Raw genomic sequence first — 22,192 nt, forward strand, 5'->3', positions numbered from 1 at the left:
CTGATCCGCGCCGCCAAGAAAACAGCATTCAAGGACCGGTTGGACAACAACGCACACAACTGCAAGGAGCTCTTCAACATCGTGAAAGAGCTCTCCAACCCCAGCGCAGGAAACAACGACATCACCCCATCGCAAGACCTCTGCAACTCCCTCGCTTCATACTTCCACAACAAGATCTCGGACATACACAACAGCTTCAACAACCAACCAACGCACACCATGACCGAACAACCACCCCCCACCACCACCCTCCACGCCTGGACCCCGATCAGCACCGAAGACACCATACGCACAATGAACTCCATCCACTCCGGATCACCGACCGACCCCTGCCCTCACCACGTCTTCAACAAGGCCGACGCTGTCATCGCACCCCACCTGCGGGACATCATCAACACCTCCTTCGACACCGCCACCTTCCCTGAGAGCTGGAAACACGCCGAACTCAGCGCTCTCCTCAAGAAACCAACAGCGGACCCCACTGAACTCAAGAACTACCGCCCCATCTCGCTCCTCCCGTTTCCAGCCAAAGTCATCGAGAAGACCGTCAACAAGCAGATGGCCGCCTTCCTCGAGACGAACGGATCCCTCGACCCCTCACAGTCAGGCTTCCGAGCCAATCACAGCACCGAGACCGCCCTCATCGCCGCCACCGATGACATCCGAGCCCTGATGGACAATGGAGAAACAGCGGCCCTCATCCTCCTAGACCTCTCCGCGGCATTCGACACTGTCTGCCACCGCACCCTAGTACAGCGCCTCAGCAACGTCGGAATCCAGGACAAGGCGCTGGAATGGATCATCTCCTTCCTCGACGGAAGAACACAGAGAGTCCGCCTACCACCGTACAAGTCAAAAGCCTCCGAAGTCATCTGCGGCGTCCCCCAAGGGTCATCTCTGAGCCCCACCCTCTTCAACGTCTACATGAGCCCCCTCGCAGCCATCGTACGCAAACACAACCTCAGCATAATCTCCTACGCCGACGACACCCATCTGATCCTCTCCCTGACCAACGACCCCGCCTCCGCCAGAGCCAACCTGCACGAAGGGATGAAAGAGGTAGCCGAGTGGATGACGACCAGCCGCCTGAAACTGAACTCTGACAAGACGGAGGTCCTCATCCTGGGCTCTTCACCCTCCGCCTGGGACGACTCCTGGTGGCCTCCCGCCCTGGGCACCGCACCCAAACCGACAGACCATGCACGCAACCTGGGCTTCATCCTGGACTCCTCCCTATCCATGACCAGACAAGTCAACAACGTCTCCTCGGCTTGCTTCAACATCCTACGCATGCTACGGAAGATCTTCTGGTGGATCCCCACCGAGACCAGGAAGACCGTCACCCAGGCCCTCGTCACCAGCCGACTGGACTACGGCAACGCCCTCTACGCCGGTACCACCGCCAAGCTCCAGAAGAGACTCCAGCGGATCCAGAACGCCTCAGCCAGACTCATCCTCGACATCCCACGAACCAGCCACATCACCGGACATCTGAGAGACCTCCACTGGCTCCCCGTCAACAAAAGAATCACCTTCCGCCTCCTCACCCACGCACACAAAGCCCTACACGACCAGGGTCCGAGCTACCTCAACAGCCGAATCAACTTCTACGCGCCCAACCGCCACCTCCGATCAGCCAACCACGCCCTCGCCGCCGTCCCCCGCATCCGAAGAGCGACTACGGGAGGAAGGTCCTTCTCCTACCTGGCCGCCAAGACCTGGAACTCCCTCCCTCCCGACCTGCGCCTGACCCAAGACCACCTCGCCTTCAGGAAGAAGCTGAAGACCTGGCTGTTCGAGCAGTAGCGGCACCCCCCCCCCCCCCCCCCCAGCGCCTTGAGACCCTACGGGTAGGTAGCGCGCTATATAAGTGTCACTGATTGATTGATTGAAGCATATGTATCTATGAACGATCTAATGCCGGAGAAGAAATACATTCCTTACCTGATCTCCAGATGTTCAGCATTGGTATCTTTCATAGATTCACGTGCGACCCTGCCCCCTCCTTGGTCAGAGGTTGACTTGTTTCCAGATTCTACAGATTGCCTCTTCTACCTAAGAGCCTCTGCTTTCATTTAGTGAGGCCATCCTGGACTAGGTGCTTGAAGCCTGGGACAAACCCTTCTCCACTCCACCTGTAAACACCCAGGTGGCTGGGTGATATAGGGTGGCATCACTAGCATCGGGGAACTATGATCCTCCCTGCCTACCACTTGCCTGACAGTTAAGAGGTGACGGTCATAACTTCTATACAGAGCCCCACTGTTTTCCTATCCAATTATTGTGATCAAGAGTTTAAGCACATTTGATACTATGAAGAAGAAGTTTCTTGTTTTGATAGTCTGTCTTTGAATTCCTTCAACACCATGTGCTTTTGGTCAAACATCTCCTGCAAGCATTAAAGGTGGCTCTGTTGGCAATGAGTTGCTTCCTGAATCATATGCAGACGCCTTTGCATGGCTTGTAAAAAATGGCCAGGACGCAGTTAAATAAGATATTGTTCTCTGGGCTGGACATGGCTGAATCTCAGGCCAAAGCCATGAGCATCTCCATCACCAGCCTGAATGTGTACTACTGGTTTTTCTGGTGGCATCCAGGATCATCTTATGGATATTTCAGTTGAAGACGTATAACTTTTTGCAGATATCTGGGTTTGGCTTCCCGGGGGCATCCGTTTTACCAACAATATCAGCAATTTTCATTGATTTTCTTGGGCCCAGTCCTTTCGTGTGCAAAATCACTTTCAGCCTGTTCAGCAACTACAGCATTTTTTGTAGCTTCAGAGCCCAGGATGTTGCCTTGGGGAGTCATTCTCAGCAGCAACCATCCTATTCCTTCTCTAACATTTTGAACCACAAGAAGAAGTTAAGGATGCTCTCTATTACTCGTGCTGGTGTTGGAATCAGAGATTAGGATGGTGGCACTTTACTTGAAAGAGATTTTCTGATAGAGACTTATAGTAGATTCCTTACCTTAGAATTATCTCCAGACGTCGGACTAGATCTGGAAATGTCTTACTAGCAGTGCTCCTTCATGCTGGTAGGTGGCGTCGTTCAGCTCTTCATAGCGTTGTCTTAGCTTGCCCTCGATGGCAGTCAAGACAAATGTCTTGACAAAAGAGCTTCAACTGGAAGTGTACCCCTCAGAACTAATTCTCCTGTTTATGAAGCTCTTACTGATGTCCTCCTTGGACTTGGGCCAAGCCTAATGCAGGGGCTCTTGCCCACCGCCACGCCGCAACTTCCTCACACAACACCCTACCCTGGAGAGCTTAGTTGTCCAAGCCTCCAATTTCCATGTAAATCCTGGTGCATTCCTGCCCGCACCATCAGATCAGGAATGCAAGTGGCTGAACAACTTAGATAAGATGTTTTCTTCCACCAGCCTGACACTGCAGTTCATGAACACCACGTGCCTTTTGGGCTGCTATTCCCACTCTCTGTGGGATACGGTTGTGCAGGCGCTGCCAAGAGTCCTGCAGAAGGCCCAGGCCATACTCTCCCAACGACGGTTGCCGACAGGAGTGATGGAGCGAAGTTCTTTATCTGATGTGGACTGGACACCACTGACTCACCAGGGCAGAGTGATTTTGTAGAAAGTGGCCTTACGGCATCACGCCTGGTTGAGGATGTCTGGCTTTTCTGGGTATGTCCAAGCATTGGTTATGGACATGCCCTTTAATGGCTCCCGTCTCTTTGGAGACAAGGCAGATTCAGAGCTGGATCACTTTAACAACAGCTGGGCTATGGCCAGGTCATGGGGCTTTTCCTTGGCTCCTCATCACCCTCAACTCACCTTTTGCTCCTTTTGTGGCTAGGGAATGCCTTTCCAGCCACAGGACGCAGTACCCACAGGCCCCATGGGTCTGGCACCTTGTGGTTGGGCCAGTCCACCACTCCCCCGGCAGCCTCCAAGCCCTTGTAGACTGCCCTCTTACCGTCATGGGTGCCCAGTGGGGGCAGAATCCATCATCACCTGCCCCACTGGCGGTCTATAACAACAGTCTGGTGGGTTTTGCAGATTGTTCGAAGGGGCTATTCCCTCCCCTTCGTGACAACCCCTCCATCCATGCCACCTTCTCACAATAGGAAGATAGAGGACCACCTATCCCTTTTCTGCCAGGCAACGATGGCTCTCTTGGTCAAGGGAGCCAAAGAGAGGGTGCTCACACTAGAAGTAGGTCGTATTTGCTATTCCCACTACTTTCTGGTCCATAAGAAAGATGGAAGCCTTCGTCCCATCCTAGACCTGCGCCTTCTCAATTTCTTCCTCAAGAATGAGACCTGAGAGACTGGATGATAGCATTGGACTTGCAGGATGTATATTTCCACATTCCTGTCCTGCCTTCCCACAGGTGTTACCTGCTGTTCAAGGTGGGCCACAAGCACTTTCAGTTGCTGTGACCTATTTTGGCCTTACCAGCTCCCCTCGGGTGTTCACAAAGATGATGGCGGTGGTTGCAGCTCATCTGCAGAGATCAGGGGTGCCAGTCTTTCCCTATCTCAATAGCTGGCTGTTGATGGCGGGCTTGCTCCAGGCTGTCATTTCCCACCTCCAGACTACCACAGATCTCCTGAAATCGCTGGGGTCACTATCAATGTTCTGAAGTCACACTTGACTCTCTCTCAGAAACTCCCTTTCATCAAAGCTGTTATAGACACGGTCCTGTTTCGGGCCTATTCTACTGAATGGCAATTTGTGGATATTCAGGCTATGATATTGATGTTTCAGCCTCTATCCTGGATTTAGGTGAGACTGATTCTGAGGCTGCTGAGCCTCATGGCCTCCTGCATCCTGCTTGCGACACATGCCCGCTGGCATAGGTGGGCTCTGCAGTGGGAGCTGAAGTTCCAGTGGGCGTAGCATCGTGAAATCTCTCCGATAAGGCCTAGATCGCAGAGGGTACTGCAAACAAACTGCAGTGGTGGTTAATGAACTGCGATTGTGTCAGTGGCTGACCCCTCTCCCTTCCCCAATCAAATCTGACAATAGTGACAGATGCATCGCTCCTGGGATGTAGCGGCGATCTGGGAGAGATGGAGATCAGAGACCTCTGGTGTCCAGCAGAATTTGGATTCCATATCAACTTGTTGTGCTCCTGGTGATCCGGGTGGCATTGAAACTTTCACCCCTCCATCAAGGGAAAACTAGTACAGGTCTTCACTGACAAAACCACCGCCATGTGGTACTGCAACAAACCGAGCTGGGTGGGGTCATGGACCCTTTGTCAAGAAGCCCTGCATCTCTGGACATGGCTAGAACGGCAGGGTATATCCCTGGTAGTTCAACACCTTGCAAGCTCTCTGAATGCCAGGGCAGACAGAGTCATCTGAAAATTCCTAGCGGACCATGAATGGCATCTCCTCTTGGAGGTGGTGCAAGGTCTCTTTCAGCAGTGGGGAAAGCCTTGGTTAGATCTGTCCACCACTGACGAGTAAGTGCAATGTCAGCAGTTCAGTTGAGTTTCCAAGGCAACTATTGCTCGGAGACGCTTTTCATCTTGAATGGAGCTCAGGCCTCTTGTACGCCTTTCTGCCCTTACTACTCCTGCCCAGAGTTCTCAAGAAGATCAGGAACGACCAGGCCCAAGTCATTCTTGTGGCTCCAGACTGGGCACGGAGAGTCTGGTATCCCAAGCCGTTGAGCATGGCCATCGGTCCTCCAGTTCATGGCTGCCCCTTTGGGAGGATCTAATTTCTCAGCAGAAGGGAGGGACCTCCACCCAAGCCTGTCCAATCTTCGCCTTCTTGCATGGAGATTGAGTAGTAACAGTTGACAGCTTTCGACCTCCTCCCAAAGTCTGCAACTTTATCTTGGCGCCAGACAGCCCTCCACCAGGACAGTAAACACCTGCCTTTGGGGAAAGTTTGTGGCATGGTGTACAGAAAGACAGATCGATCTTTCAAGGCTTTCTTTTTGCCATTTCAGATTTTCTGCAGTTGCCTGACCAGCTATCCCTCTTCAAATCCCCTATTATAAATAGATGTTTGAAAGGTTGGCAACATTTGATCCCATCTACTCCTTCATTATGCCTCAGTGGGACCTCAGTCTTGTCCTTCCTTTCCTTATGTGTGCTCTTTTGAGCCTTTGCACAATTGTCCTCCCATGCTCCTTGCCATCAAGACGACCTTTCTTATGGCTGTCACATCTGCCTGGAGGGTCAGCAAGCTTCAGGCTTTGTCATCCAAGTCTCTGTACTTGAACATCTACCCAAACAAACTGGTGCTTCTTACGAGCGCTTCTTTTTACCGAAAGTGATTACTCCCTTTCACGTAGGCCAATCCATCCCTCTGCCACATCCCTATAAAGAAGAGGAACGACTTCTCTGTCTGGACCCCAAAAGAGTGTTATCGTTCTAACTTGACCGCAAAAAAGAGTTCCAGGTGGACGACCAACTTTTCCTGGGGTATGTCAGATCAAAGAAGGGAAAGATCTGCTGCCCACTGGCCAAGAAGCAACGCCCTGAGGGTTTGGGTGCTTATTCGACCAGAGCCTAGGCTGTGACCACTGCGTTGGCACGCACAGTTCCGGTCCTGGACATCTGCCAGGTAACAACGAGGGCATCTCTACACACGTCTACCAAGCACCACTGCCTTGACAATCAGGTCCGTATGGGTGGGTATTTTGCCTGTTCGGTCCTGCAGGACTTTTTGGTATGAAATTGTTTTCCAAACCTACCTTTGGTGCAGTGTTGCTTGGTTATATATTCTAAGGTAAGGAATCGGAGTCTAGAAGTCTATCAGATGAACAAGTTACTTACCTTTGGTAACACCTTATCTGGTAGAGACTCTATCTAGCTGCAGATGCCTTACCAACCCACCCATCTGCCCGCTCAGCGAATGGATTTCTAGGGACAGGACTTTCCCTTTTTAGGGCCCTAGTTTTCCACATCAGTGGTCAATTTTCTCCGTAGTTCCGCACTCTGGCATGGTCACCTTTCTAAGGGCCTACAAATTTCACACCAGTTATAAGATTTCATCGCGGCTTCACCCTGCTAAGCCTGGAAGGTTGCAAAAGTAACTGACGTCAGTGCACGGGTGTAGCACCTGTATAAGCATTGCGCATGTAACTTCTGGCACAAACGTTGCCGCAATTTGGAGCCGAAGGGCGTCACCTTCCAGCGCACAGGGGTACTGCGTACGAAAAAGTTCTGCGTCCAGTCTGATGCCTGAAGATAATTCTAAGGTTAAGAATCTGCGGCTAGGGGGGCGTGGCCAAGCAGCATGGCCGACAGGACGTGAGCTTCACCGGTGCGGCCTGCTTTTGGCTGCCCCCTTTGGTTTCCCTGCAGCTGTGGGGATTGCGACCTCCGTCCCTACTACGGAGCACTACAGCGGCCCTTCCACGTGGAGCCTGCACTGGCGCTGAGACTAGTGGCAACCTGCGGTGCCGACCTCAGAGGGACACGGGCGACTTGGGGTCTCCCCATGGACTACGTGCCATTTTGCTCGACTGCCGGAGCGGCCCCCCTTCTGCGTGGCAGCGGAATACGGACTGTGGTGCCCCTGGCCCGCTGTGCGCCCTACCCCTTGAGGCTTGAAAATCGACCTGTTGCACCTGAGAGTTGAGGGGGCTCGCCCGGGGTGCGCTGGTTGGCAGGGGTGCCAGCTGGTAGGCTGCTTTCGACCTGATTGCTGGAGATCCTCCCGCCCGGCCCGGTATCGTGAACGCTGGTTGCCACGCTCTCCCTTTTCTAGTGGTGGGAGTCACTGCTTGGACCGGATCTGCCTGGTGCGGCCTACTGCATTGTCCTCTCTCCCGATCCTCCCGTCTTCGCTCTGCCGCTGGGCTCTGTACCGGTGGGACCAGGCGAGTCCTAGCCGAGACGCTTCGTAGGGACTCCCGAACTGCCCCCCAGGATGATGACCCGCAAGGATAGGACTGCGAAATCCTCCCAACCCAACACCATCGTGCAGTATACCACCCCAGGACTACCGTCACAGAGGATCACACGGCAGACAGGACCGGACGATGGGGGTGATGACCCGCATGAACCTTCCCGGGCGGAGATCCGGAAGGCTATCCAGGGATCCCATTCTCCCTTGGAGAGGCAGATCGAGACTGTATCGATCGATGTAAACCTCCTCCGGACGGACCTCCGTAAGGTGGCAGACAAGGTCTCAGACGCGGAGGGCAACATCGCACAATTACAAACTGAAGTGGCTTCCCTGCAAAAATCGGTCACGCACCTGACGTCCACTACCCGTGCACTCGAGAGAAGAGCTGAAGATGCGGAAGGCAGGGCCCGTCAGAGTAACATCAGGGTCCTGGGCGTACCGGAACGCCTTGAGGCGGGGAACGCTGAACGCTTCTTGGAAACGTGGATCCGTACCCAGCTATGCCCGACCGGCCTGTCCAGTGTCTTTGTCATTGAGAGGGCGCACAGGGCCCTGGTTCCCCCTCCACGCCCGGGCGAGTCACCTAGAGCCATCATTGCAAAAATCCTGAATTATAAAGATCGTGATTGTATTCTACGGGCCGCGAGAGAAATGGAGTCCATCACCATTGAAAATAGCCGTATTTCCATCTACCCTGACTATACTCAACAGGTGCTGGAGCAACGGAAGTCCTACCTCGGAGTCAAGCAGAAGCTTCGGGACATGAAGCTACAATACATGCTCCTTTACCCGGCCAAACTCAAGGTGCTCTCCCAAGGACGCGCTCACTTCTTCGAGTCCCCGGCGGACGTGTGGGAGTGGCTCGAGATACGAGGAGACGACCTACCCTCTGGTGAGCGAAGCGGCCCCCGCGAGACCTGGGGGACCCAGGCGCCGGCGAGGCAGAGGGAGACGCAGATCTGGATCTCGGGGTTCTCCCGAGCCGCGGATTACCGTGGGAGAGGATGGGGTGCTTCATGTGAGACCGTCAACGGCGGGGGCCACTCCAGAGTCACCTGAGGCACCTGCACCTAGTGAGATCCTGGTCCCGGATACCTTACAGGAAACTTTACCGGATGTACACTCTGCTCCCCCGGTGATACCGGAAACTGCCCTTTCCGAAACACTTTCCGAAACACGACCTGAGTGAACTCTGATATGAGGTACTGCCTTGTTATAATGTTGTTGCCCTGGGAGGTTGGGTGGGCCACACGTCCTGGTTTTTGTCTACCCAATGCTGTCTCTTCTTGGTGCTGGGAGCCCTGGTTGGTGGGCTGAGCAGAGGATGGATACCCTGTTGGCCGAGGTGATGTGAGGTCCAAGAGTGTATGGCGTACCGTCGCCCAGCATTGGAACGGTCTTTCATGAACATTCCCCGAGACTGTCCTGGAACATTGGATCCTCGGGGAGTTGGGGGGGAAGGTGGGTGGTTCTGGTTGGTTGTGTGTGAGTGTGGGGTGCATGTGTTGTATGGGGTGGCTGTGCACGTCCTGGCACTGGCAGGGGAAGGGCAGAGTAGCGTTTTGGTTGTTTCTGTCCTCTTGCTCGTGGGTCAGGGGGGGGGGGACTGGTTCTGAAGGGGTGTTGAGTCCTATTGTTTTTGGATGGCGCTGGCGGGGGATGGGCGGGATGGGGTGTTTTCTTGTTGCGTCATTCCTGCTCGTGGGTGGGGGAGGGCGGGGGGGACCATTTCAGGGGTTGGGTGGTTGCGGGTAATGTGGGGTTGGGGGGAGTTGTGGGGGTAATCTGTTTTTGGCATAGTGTGTACTGCTGTTCGCGTCCCTGGGAGGCTGTTTGCAGAGGATAAACTTGGGTGCCCGGATGGGCAGGACCAAAGCTTATGGGATTCAAATTTTTAACTTGGAACGTGCGTGGCCTGGGTACTTGCTCCAAGCGGCATAGGGTGCTGTCCTTCCTTCGTCGGCATGGAGTATCGGTGGCGTGTTTGCAAGAAACGCATATGAATGAAGAGGGTGCTCTTAAGCTGGCGAAGAAGTGGAGGGGTCAGATGTTCCATTCCTCCTTCTCTACCTATGCTAGGGGGGTCCTGATCTGGGTGGCCCCAGGGGTTCCCCTAGCAGTCCAGAATGTTGAGGCAGATGTTGAGGGTAGATATGTTCTTATACCAGTAAAACTTGATGGGAGGGACTTCCTGCTGGTGAACTCTTATGCACCTAACGTAGATGACCCGAGTTTCTTTACCGGCCTGCAGGAGCTTATAGCGACAGACTTGGAGGCCCCCCTCCTCTGGTTTGGAGATTTTAATTGTGTACTGGATCCACTGCTGGACAGGCATCCACCCCGGGCGGGTACAAAACCTCGGATGACGACACGACTCCGGGAGGTGATGGATAATCTAGGTGCTGTCTATCTGGCGCCTCCGCAATCCGGGACTGAAGCTTTACACCTGTTATACCCCCACACACAACACACATAGCAGGCTCGACAGGGTCCTTGCTGCCAACATTGGCGCATCCCTTGTCTTATCGGTCACACATCAGGCCCGGTTTTTATCCGACCATTCGCCCGTGACGTGCATGGTACGGTGGGCGGACCGGTCCTCCCGCCCAAGGACCTGGCGGATGCCAGGGGATCTTCTACAGGATCCGGTGGGACGGGACCATGTGGAGACGTCCCTGCGTACCTATTTGGATCTAAACTGGGAAGTGGGTGATATCCCCTTTGCGACCAAATGGGGCGCTTGTATGGGTCTGACATATGGAGCCCGTAAACAGCTGCTCCGTGACCTCGCAAGTGCTGAGGAGTGCCTCAGCCACTACCAATCCTTACCGGACCCGGATGGGTTGAACATGGACTCTGAGTGGACGGCCCGAGAGGGCGTCCATGTTATCCTGGACCGGCTGGACAGATTCACTCTTGGTCGATATCGCCAACGCCTCCACCGAGAGGGGGACAAGTCGGGCCGATTGCTGGCCTGGATTCTCCGAAGGGAAATCGGCCCCTGCGCTGATCGTTGTGTTGAGAAACCCCGCTGGGGTCCTGGTACACTCGGAACAGGACCTCCTTGCGGTGCTCCGCACACATCTACAGAAGGTCTATACTGCTGACCCCCTGGTGACAGAGGCGTCATATCAGCCGTACCTCCGGGATTTGCCCCTTCAGACCCTCTCTAAAGAGGATGCTGAGGACATGGATACTCCAGTGACGCTTCATGAGGTTAAAGTGGCGTTGGCCGCCCTACCGAAGGCTAAGACGCCGGGTGGAGACGGTTTTCCCCCTGAGTTTTACCAGGCGTTTGCTGATACCCTCGCGTCCCACCTCCTGCAGGTTTACCATGAAGCGATGGAGCGGGCCGCACTCCCGCCCACCATGCAGCAGGGTGAGGTCTGCATGCTCCTAAAACCGGGTGGGGATGGCTGTGATCCCGCGGCCTACCGGCCAATCACCTTAATCAATACCGACGCCAAAATCCTTACTAAAATCTTGGCCACCCGGCTGGCATCACATATGGCGCGCTTGGTTCATCATGATCAGTGCGGGTTCATTCCAGGCCGCAACACCGCCATGAATCTCCGGCGCCTGAACCAAGTTCTACATGAAGTGCGCAATAGGAAGGATCCTCAGGTCCTGGTCTCGATAGACCTGGCTAAAGCCTTCGATACAGTTAGCTGGGGGTACCTATTGGAGGTGCTTCTGTTGGCGGGGGTGGGGCCCCTTTTCTGCGCCTGGATTCGTATTCTATACAGTGCGCCTACAGCCAGGGTCAGACTCGGAGCGGCCCGCTCGGAGGAGTGGCAGTTGGGCAGGGGCACCCGCCAGGGGTGCCCCCTGTCACCGCTCCTGTTCGCTCTGGCGATTGAGCCCCTGACGGTGTCACTACGTGCGGAGATGGCACCCTGGGGAATACGGGTGGGGGATGTGGTACACCTGGTCTCGCTTTATGCGGATGATGCGTTGTTCTACCTGACCTCCCCACGGGAGTCGCTACCGATCCTGTTACGCCACTTGGAACGCTTTGGTGCAGCTTCTGGGCTGCGTCTTAATCCTGAGAAATCCCTGATCTTTCCCCTAGCGGGATGCGGTGAAGACCCTAGTGTGGGTTTCCCGCCCCTGGGACTGCGGTGGGAGATGGAGGCCTTCCGCTATTTGGGTATTCAGGTGGCTGTCTCTGATGAACAATTGCTGGCCCGGAATGCCGACCATGTGCTCAGTTCCCTACAACACTCTGTATCCTTCTGGAATACGCTTCCACTCTCTCTCATGGGACGGTTGGCCGTCTCGAAGATGGTGATGCTGCCTAGAGTATTGTATATCCTACAGAATACCCTCTGTCCTCTTCCTCCTCGAATTTTCAACAAGCTTAATACAATGCTTACCTCCCTGCTTTGGGCAGGCAGACGCAGCAGAGTTGCGTTACGTACGATGGTCAGACGCTGGGAGGAGGGGGGCTTGGAAGCCCCGCGCTTTGATTTATACTATTACGCGGCCCAACTTATGCCAGCTGCGCGCTGGTTCGCGGGCGCGGACAATTGGGAATTGCGCCTCCTGGCTGGTAGCGCGGATGAGACGGCGTTGCAAGTGGCTCTGATGCGAGGCAGAGGAGCGGATGGCGACCTGCCGTATATTGTCCGACATACTGCGGGACTTTGGCAACGAGTGGTGGAAAGGGTGCCGAGACGGGCCCCTTGTCATAGGGAGCTACCAATATGGATATTGGCACCGGTCACACTAATGGAGGAGCACATGTCGTTTCGGGAATGGCGTGAGGGCGGCTGCGACACCTTGGCAGACTTGTATCCGGACGAGTCCTTCGTGATGCTGGAGAGAGCTATAGAGGCCTTCAGTCTTACTGGGGGCCAATACCTTCACTATGGAGGCCTGCGGGACATGGCGAGAGCGACATGGCCGCAGTTCCCTGAGGCGCCCCAGGTGTCCCATACTTTGAATATCCTGCTATCGTGCGGAGCGGGACGGCGACTGATAACGCTTTTATATACGGCGATGAGATGCTACTCAGCGCCTCCGATATCCCCGTCCTGGGCGGCATGGGAGGCGGATCTAGGGGTTGCCTTAGACCCGGGACAACGGAAACGGGTAGGGACGCTTACTAAGAAGGTGTCGTGTAATGCACGTTTCAAATTGATCCATTTTAATTTCATGCACCGCACTTACGTAACCCCGGTTGCCCTGCACCGCATTGCGGCGGATAAATCGGATGCCTGTCCTAGGTGTGGTTCGGTCGGAGCCGGATTTCTCCATTTAGCCTGGGAGTGCCCGCTGGTCGGGGACTTCTGGAGGGTAGTAGTAGCCCACATCCGGAGGGTCACGGGACTGCGTCTTGACCTGACCCCGGTCCATTGCTTATTAGCCCTGGTCCCCAAACCTAAGAAGAGGAATCTCTCCTATAAGATGCTGCAGCTGCTTTTGGTACTGGCTAGACGGCGGGTGGCTATCACCTGGATGGGGCAAAGGGCACCAGACATGACATTGTGGCTTCGGGATGTGGGGGAATGGACATTAGCTGAAGAAACGCACATGCAACGTACACATAGGGATGAGCGGCTACAGGAGGACTTGCTTGCATGGCGTATGATGTGTGCTGTGGGGTCGACTGACAGCGACTCCGATGCTACTAGTGCTGCATTGTTCTCATCCGAGGAATCGGGTCCTGAGGAAGGGGTGGCGGGTGATGGGGAGGGAGAGTAGGGGCTGAGGTAATGCCCTGACGACTGCGCACATGTTCCCTATTGTCAGTTTCTATACTTGCACTGTATCCCGTGGATCTGATTCTTGCATCTCATGTTCTATCTGCAACTATTGAAGCCGTTCTAGGCTTGTGAACTGCGTACACCTGTGTTTATCTGTAGTGATGCCAATTTTGGGGGGGGACTGTACTGTTTATTCTGCTGAAAAAATAAAGTTTAAAAAAAAAAAAGAATCTGCGGTTAGACAGTCTCTACCAGATAAGGCCTTACAGAAGGTAAGTAACTTGTTCTTTATAGAATTGTCCTAAAGCCCACCGGGAAGTAGCAATACTTTGGGGTGGGCTCCATTCACATACAGCTTGCGGTTCTACCTTTGGCCTTACATCAACTACCCAGGATTTTACAAGGACGTGTTGGTTGTTCTGACGCATCTCCATGGGTCAGGGATACATGTGGTTATGTACCTCAGTGACTGGTTCATCTCAACTGATGTTGTCGCACCTCCAGAATATGATATCCTAGATCTACGAACTGGTGTTTTTTGGTCAACTACCCCAAATTCTACCTTCAACGTACTAAGCATTTGCTCTTCATTGGATCAGTTTTGGACTTGATCGTTCTGAGTGCTTTCTCTCTGCTCACTGTTTCAAGGACATTCAGGTTATACCAATGTTTCATGTGGGGGCTCCTCTTCATGCAGCTTTCTGATTGCCCCACATGGTTGTTCCTACTTGCAGGTGCTTTAGTGATGCTTCCGTTTCCAGTGGGCTCAGTACTAGGGCATTTTTTCAGACAAGATTTCGGATTCTTTAGAAGTGTCTAAGGATCTGCAGTGGTGGCTGGAGCTAGACGGCCTTACTGGCGCAAATCCTTTCTGTTCATCGCCGCCTATGGTAACGGTTCACAGTGTGTGTCCAGTGCTTCTTCCCTTGCCGGAAGGGTCTTTTTAATCCCATTTGAGTCTTTACCTCTTTGCACTCCTGTCTGGCAGATGTGCCACATCAATCTGCCTGAGCTGCGAATGATCTAGTTGACCCTTAAGTAATTTCCACCCTCAGTCTTTGCCGTGGGATCTAGGTCATTACTCTGCTACATAGTACAGAAACAAATAGGGCAGTGTGGGAACTCGTGCCATGTGCCTGAAAGCACCGAAGTTGTGTGAGGTGCTGGCCACCACTTATGATGTCTTGTTGTCCACGAGTCATCTGGCATGCACTCTAAATGTGAAGGGTGATGATCTGATCAGGTGTCATCTTGCAGATCATGAGTGGTGTCCCCATATAGAGGTGGTTCTGGCAAACTTCACCCTCTGGGGCTTGTCTTAGTCCAACTTATTCCCTCGTGGGAGAATGCTCAGTGCCCACTTTTGATAGTGATGAATTTTCCCTTCCATGAGGCCCTCTGGGATGCGTTTCATATGAGATGGGACTTTGATTTGCATTTTGCATTTCCACCTTGTCCCTGGATTGGTGTACTGAGGATGATGCAGCAAGACTGAGTGGAGGTGATACTGTCTCCATTGGACTGGACAAGAACGATTTCAAACAATAAGCTTCTACCGTCTCAGTGTTGCCCACTTTTTCTGCTCAGGGAGTATCTTTTATCTGTGGGATTTAAGGTACTCCACCCTAATCTTTCCAGCCTTCACCTTTATACATGGTAATTGGGCAGGACTTTCTATCTATCCTCTGAGGTTGTCGATGTCCTTCTCAATGCTCACTGTTCCTCCACAAAATGTTTTTATTCCATCTACTGGTCACAATTTGTGGTGTGGTGTGCTGACCAAATAGTTAAGTTGCATAAGGTATGGTTTACTGAAACCAGCAGGGATAGCCATTTTACCTAGTTTATGCTCTAACAAGTTTTGGTATGATGCTTCCCTGAGATTCATGTCCATGGCGTGCCACTTGGATAGTGATTTACCAGGCGAGGAAACTTGAGTAAAATTATCCATTAGAAGAAAAGTGACTTACTTTCAAACATAATCTTTCTGATGGATACTACATTTACCAGAGATTCCTCGCCTCCCTTCCACATGCCACCCTGTTTTGATGAGTGGTCATGCAGATTTTCATAAGACGGTTCCACGTTAGTTTTTTGGTACATTGTTTACATTCAGTTCTCCGTGTCAGTTTTGTCTCTACCTCTTAGGACATGGGAAAAAGAACGGAACTGATGTCAGCACAAAGGATGGTATATTTTATAGCTTTGTGATCTCGCACCCAAATGAGGAATTGTAGCTGTGTTGCGGCACCACCTGTCAGTACTGAGGAGCTATTAGAAAGTTTCCAGATCCAGTTTGGTGCCTGGGATGATTTCCAAGGTAAGAAAACGGTCTTTAGATAGAAAATCCACAACAAAGATTGTTAAGGAAGGTAAGTAACTTTTTCTCCAGGTTAACGATTGGATCTTTGTGCTGCACAGAAACATGGCCATGGGTAAAGTGCTTTTCAATCAAGGCACAGTAAAGGGAATGCTTTAAGTACCATTACATGAAATCGAGCAGGGTGCTCGTTTGGGTTTGAGTTCACTATCCTATAACAGAGGTTGCTACATATGTACATGCCGCTAATGCACTACTACAACTAGTTTGTAAAGAAGCAATTTACTATTTGCTTTCCAAAGCAGTGCTTATTGGACATTAATGTCAGAGCGTGTACGTATAAAGAACAACCAGTTCTCAAGAAGATCTTTATTTGAAGTTTCTTCTCTAATCTCATCGTCCTGTTAACTACTGCTTTTTATTCTCTTTCTAGCATGTCAATATAAGAAACTACTGGAACCAATGAGTTACCTTAAGCTTTGCTTTAAGTGAGAAATAAGTAAACGTAAAATAATTGAAGATTCAAAGCATGGTAGCAGGATGTATTAAAAGCATGCAAGTCTGCTGAGATAATATTGCTTGAGAGGATGCTGTGTTTGTAAGCTTCTACACCTTTAACTTTTCTCATTCATGCAGGCAGTTGGCGAGCCATTAAGTCCGTCATCACAGGATGCAGAGCAAGACCTAAGTCCCTCTCAAATTCACACACCAACATCAGAAAGTCAAGGATTGCAGCAGACCTCCTCTGTGCAGCATGCATACCTGTCCAATTCCTGGAACTCATTCCGTGGCTACTGTAAGTAGACAACACATGTTTCTTTTCTGCTGGGGGATTGGTGGGTCAATAATTTTTGATTGAAAAAAAATAGGCATTCTTAAGGGTGAACTGTATTTCAAACCTGTTCTCAATTTTAGGTTAGTATACTTAATATACATGCATTATTACTTAGGGCATAGTTCATGTTAAAGCATATGATGTAAAACGGGTATTATATCAGTTTTTATAACAAAGTTTCCTGCTATGTTTTTATTTAAATATGTGTTTAGAAACAAATTTAGTTGCGTTCTGAGCAATATACTATTTATAAAAAATATTCTTACACCGATGAGGTGAAAAATCAGGTATCTAGTCTGTTTTAATACAAGACTGCTAACTAATCACATGAACATGCAGCAACACATAAATAAAATGTTATTATTATTATTATTTTTTATTTATAAAGTTTTATATAGCGCGCACTTGATCCCGAAGGATATCAGAGCGCTTTACAATTAGAGGCAAAGGTAACAAATCAGAATCTAACGCTACAATGTAATTGTGTAACATTACAATCCAATCTTCCCAAATTATAGGTGGGGAACCTGGTTGGGAAAGAAACATTGGCGGAAAAATTACATTCGAGGAATTGGCAGCTATGTCCAACTAAACACAGATGAGTAGGTGAATAATAAGACAGAAACTGCAGTTAACTGTAAAGGCAAAAGCAGAACAATAAGCGTAATTGGAATAAAGTAGATTCAATAAATACGTTTGAACCCCTGTTTAGCTGCCCTGGAACAATTATTCAACTAAGAGCTAAATGAACGTACCCTGGTGCTAGCAATGTTCTATTTGAGGAAATTGCTGCCTTGGAGGCTGAAATGCACTATCTCACTTTAGAAACTATAGTGTTACATTCTCACGGAAGGAAGCTCATGTAACCTCTTCTCCTGCACACTGTATGTTGGACTCTAATGCTCAAGATGGATTGTTGTTAAGGATAATCTCTGTTTTTGTATCTCAGTTCTACTTTCAAAAAGGCCCCAGTGCTTTGAGTGGTTCAGAGACCTTTACCATTCCCCTCCTACTTGCCTTGCAGTCATGAATACAGATAGTAACCTACTGCATGACTTCTGATATCTTATCCTACTGTGTGGTCAGCTTCCACAAGGACATTTGGCCAACTGGTGCTCTGACATCATGAGGCTAAAGCAAGATGTTATCTGACATGAGGGCCACTCTGTTGCCGACAAGCCGTAGGATAAATTTATCTTGGTAATGAAATGAGTAGCAGGGTAGACAGGATGCCCAACTGGAAACTAAGATGGTAAGATGAAAGAAATTAGGGCCTTTTTTTGAGACTACTAAATTTGTTTGAACGTAAATTTGAGCATAAGAGTCTCAACTTCACTATTGCTGAACTGGTAGGAATTGGCTAAAATAAAGATGGTAATTGTGCTATTCATAGATTTTTAGGTCGAGCCTATCCCATTCCGCAGGAATGGATAGGGGAGAATTTTAGTGGGCAAAATAAGTTCTCAAACCATCGGGCGGATTTCAAACAGTTCACGTGAAATCACATGAACACAAGCACGCGCATTTCCCCACATCAAAGCCATCAGCCTCCCTCCCACAGGCTTCCCCAGCGTGCGCAGTGCGCGCTGGTCTCACTTCTCCTACCCCGTAATTGCTTGCACTTTCACGGCCGCCAGGCCGTGAGCTACATCAAAGGGTTCCGCTGCCCCGCCCCCTGCTTCACGGCCGCTTCTCATTTCTGCCCGTCATCACATCATCAGCCTTCCTCCCACAGGCAGCTTGTTTTTAAAGAAGACTTGTTATACATTTACAGTTTGAATTTGAATTTGAATACGGATTTGTAAAGCGCATAGCTACCCTAGGGCGTCCCAGCGCTGGCAGTCAACCTGAAGCTTCAGGGGGGAAGTGATAGAAAGGAGTTATGGAAAGAGCCACATTTTAATAGCCTGCGCCGTTTGTTTGTGTCCCGTTGAGTATTTGAAAAATAAATCCTTTAATCCAACAGCAGAAGCCAAAAATCTCCATCCTAAACAGAAATCAATAATTAACCGGATCGTCCTCCTGGAGATGATAATCTGATCTCCGCGTGCTTAGCTTATAAAATATTTTCTCAATCACGCACTCAAGGTCTGTCTGCGTGCAGAAAACGAAAAGCACGAGAAACGCCATACCCACACTTTAAAAAACCACAATGTCCCTCCACCATCTCCCTCTCTCGCAGTTTGCAGCGTAGACCAAACGGGGAGGCTTTGCAGGTAAGGTAACTTCCGGTGCAACCAGAAGTGCGTAACAGTCATGCTTGTCAACCAGCTCTCGTTTCCGGCGCCACCGGAAGTGCGTGGAGACCAGCTTTTTTTTCTTTCTGCAATTTTAATAGCGCGAACTCGACCCGAAGTGAAGGTATCGGAGAGCTTTTCAAGAGCACCAATTGGACCCAGGTGTTTTTTTTATGCACGGGGAGCTTAAATGATATGCCCAGAATCAGAGAATGTTTGAGCCGACGCCGAGACTCGAACTCAGTTCCCCAGCTTCAAAGTCGGCGCCTCTTGCGTTAACGGCCAGCTCTCGTTTTGTGGTCGAATTGATGCAGGAACATCGAAAACAGAGGCATCAAAGGCAAATGAACTGCTAATGAGGAAAAGTTAAATGTTTGATTGGTGCAGAAAATTAGAAGTTTGCCTGGAAGCACCTTCAACAGGCTTTTTTTCGTGCCGTGCATTGCATTCTGGTACATGCAGTTGTATAGATTCACCCGGAACATAAAAATCCACTGAAAAAACACAAGAACAGCGCAGAATGAAATAACTTCTGACTTGCCTGTTTTTGAACCGCCACCTGTCCGTAAATTGCACAAACGGGTCCGTCATTTCAGCCTGACGTCCATTGTCCGTTATTGATCTGATAGCGTACATCATTTGTCCGTAAGTTGGGCACTTTCTTTTTACGGCCTTCTGGTTCCTTATGCAGCTGGCAACTAATGTTGCGAGTATCCCAACTGGCTTTCAGTGCAGCGTCAAGGATTTTAAGCACTGAATGCATTTAATAGATATTTTAATAGTACACAGTAAGATTGAACTAAAGCTCCCCCTGGGTGTTAACGTCATTTGGCGGACGCAATATTTTACCGCGAGCTGCCTTGAAGGTATTATAGCACTTAATGAGGATTTCATATCGATGTGCAGGGTCCCTTCAATACTATGGCGGAATTGCTTGTTGGTATTTTCTGTAAGTCACGTTCTAGCCCGCAGTGCATACCTCCTAAAACCCAATTTACAGAAAATAACAAGCAATTCCGTCATAGTAATAATTCAAAACGGGTGTTACTTTGCCTCCCCCCACCCGATTTGTTTTGTCTTTCCCCCTGTCTTGCTTCACCTAATCCTTCTTGTTGTGTGTGGGGCAATATTCCGCCCCAGGCTTGCAGTGCATGAGCAGCTGCCACCCCTCCTCCACTGCTCTCCCTCTAGGCACGCATTTCTTTCCCACAGATTTAGACATAACTCTCAGCTACCTCACACCTCCCCCTCCCTAGGGAAAGCAACCTTTTCCTAATCTCTCCTCCCCGCCCGCTCCGCTCTTTCATGAATTATTTCCGTGTATTATTTTAATTCATTCCAGACGCTTAAATTGGATTGCCCTGGATATGTCCCGCTTTGGCCGCCTTAAGTGTGGCAGGGTATGCTCAGACGTGAGTCCCTTGCTCACTTTGCCACTGGATTCAAGCAAGCCGGGCTGAAGACGGCTGTAATGCCAGAAACCGGTCCTCGGAAGCTTGTTTCCGGTCCAGGGAAGGCATGGCTTGGCAGTTCGGGCTGGACTGTTCCCATGAGGCACATGGTCAGACTGATTTGCATATAGCCATGTCTGAACTGGGGTGGCAGAGTGGGCTAAAGAACGGTGATGGATCAAACCCAGATCTTTTGACTAGGTGTGAGTGTTTGATTGGTTCAGATGCTCCGTCCATCACCACCCCCTTTTGTACCGCTTTGGCCGCCTTAAGTGTGGCAGGGTATGCTCAGACGTGAGTCCCTTGCTCACTTTGCCACTGGATTCAAGCAAGCCGGGCTGAAGACGGCTGTAATGCCAGAAACCGGTCCTCGGAAGCTTGTTTCCGGTCCAGGGAAGGCATGGCTTGGCAGTTCGGGCTGGACTGTTCCCATGAGGCACAGGGTCAGACTGATTTGCATATAGCCATGTCTGCACTGGGGTGGCAGAGTGGGCTAAAGAACGGTGATGGATCAAACCCAGATCTTTTGACTGGGTGTGAGTGTTTGATTGGTTCAGATGCTCCGTCCATCACCACCCCCTTTGGTACCGTAAGGTCTTGTACAGCGCAGGCGTACATGGTGAAGACACCACCTTTAAGAACAAGACCAGATATGGCTGAAGTACGAGAAATCATTACCCATCCCGAAGAGGGGAGGGTAGAACCTGTACCTCAGAAGCGGAAGAACGAATGTAAACACTCTATGATAGCAAATTGTATTAGGGTGCACTCCCAGTACGTGCAAAAACTAAGAAGCATGCCGCACAGCCGCTCCGCCCTGGCACCAAACGATGACAGGGCGTCAGTCGTGGTAGAACTGTGCCTGAAAGGAACAGAACAAAGGCCCCAAAGGACAATGGCTGGCTAAAAGAGGAGCAGCCAACATGGACAAAGAGGAGCACAGCAATGCTGAAAAATGCCACGGTGAAGGGCAGGCGAGGCAGAAGCCTCATTTTAAGAAACCTATACCGATAGGTGGAAGGAGTACGGACAACCAGAGACCATACCCTTTATTGAAAATGCAATAGAGCGACGCCAACCTGTGGGTCGCATTCAGCAGTAAGAGAGAAGACAGAGTGAACTTCTGGTAGGAATACTCCACAGGACCGTAAAAGCCTTCATCGTAGGAAGGCAGCCACTAAATACCCCACATAGGGTAAATCTGATTGGTTCAGATGCTCCGTCCATCACCACCCCCTTTTGTACTGGATATGTCTTCTGCACGGTACTCCACTGAGCAATTATAGAGGTTAGTGCTTTAATGCTTAATTTACTTGTATATTTTAGCCCGTTAATGTGCCCTTCCACACAAACACAGCATTTTCCTGTTTGCTGAGAGGTTGCTGCTTTCTGCATCGCTTGTATCCTGCTCTTATTTGAATAATGACTTCCGCTACATTCTCAGGGAATTCTGGATTGACAAATACGTTCGGAGAAAGCTTGCCTTGGTTTCTCCCGTGTGAGTGCCTCGCATCATGATGCCAGTATGTTTATGATTTTGGCCCATCACTGGCCGTTTTGATTCCCCTTCCGCTTCATTATAAGCCCTCCACCCACCATCCGAGCACACACAGCCCCTGAAGCAGTGGGGTTTTATTTGATTAATTTTAGCCCTTTGATGCGCCCTTCCACATACACGCAGCCTTGCCCTATTTGCAGAGAGATCCCCGAACATGCTGCGTCGCTTTGGTATCCTACTCTATTTTGAATAACAGCTTCCACTACGTTCTCAAGGAATTCTTTATTTACAAATAGGGTAAATTT

General features: G+C 50.7%; 1 protein-coding gene across 6 annotated transcripts in view; it reads left to right on the forward strand.

Moving 5' to 3' along the window:
- PRDM10 (PR/SET domain 10) overlaps positions 1-22,192 on the forward strand; it is a 1,331,210-nt gene that overhangs the window by 1,136,506 nt on the left and 172,512 nt on the right. For all 6 annotated transcript variants that reach the window (XM_078681965.1, XM_078681964.1, XM_078681969.1 and 3 more), the window contains one exon: positions 16,503-16,662. In XM_078681965.1, coding sequence (XP_078538091.1) covers positions 16,503-16,662 — 160 coding nt within the window. The remainder of the gene's footprint in view (positions 1-16,502; positions 16,663-22,192) is intronic.

Source organism: Lissotriton helveticus, chromosome 3_1 (assembly GCF_964261635.1).
Source record: "Lissotriton helveticus chromosome 3_1, aLisHel1.1, whole genome shotgun sequence".
In the NCBI taxonomy this organism is placed as follows: Eukaryota; Metazoa; Chordata; class Amphibia; order Caudata; family Salamandridae; genus Lissotriton; species Lissotriton helveticus.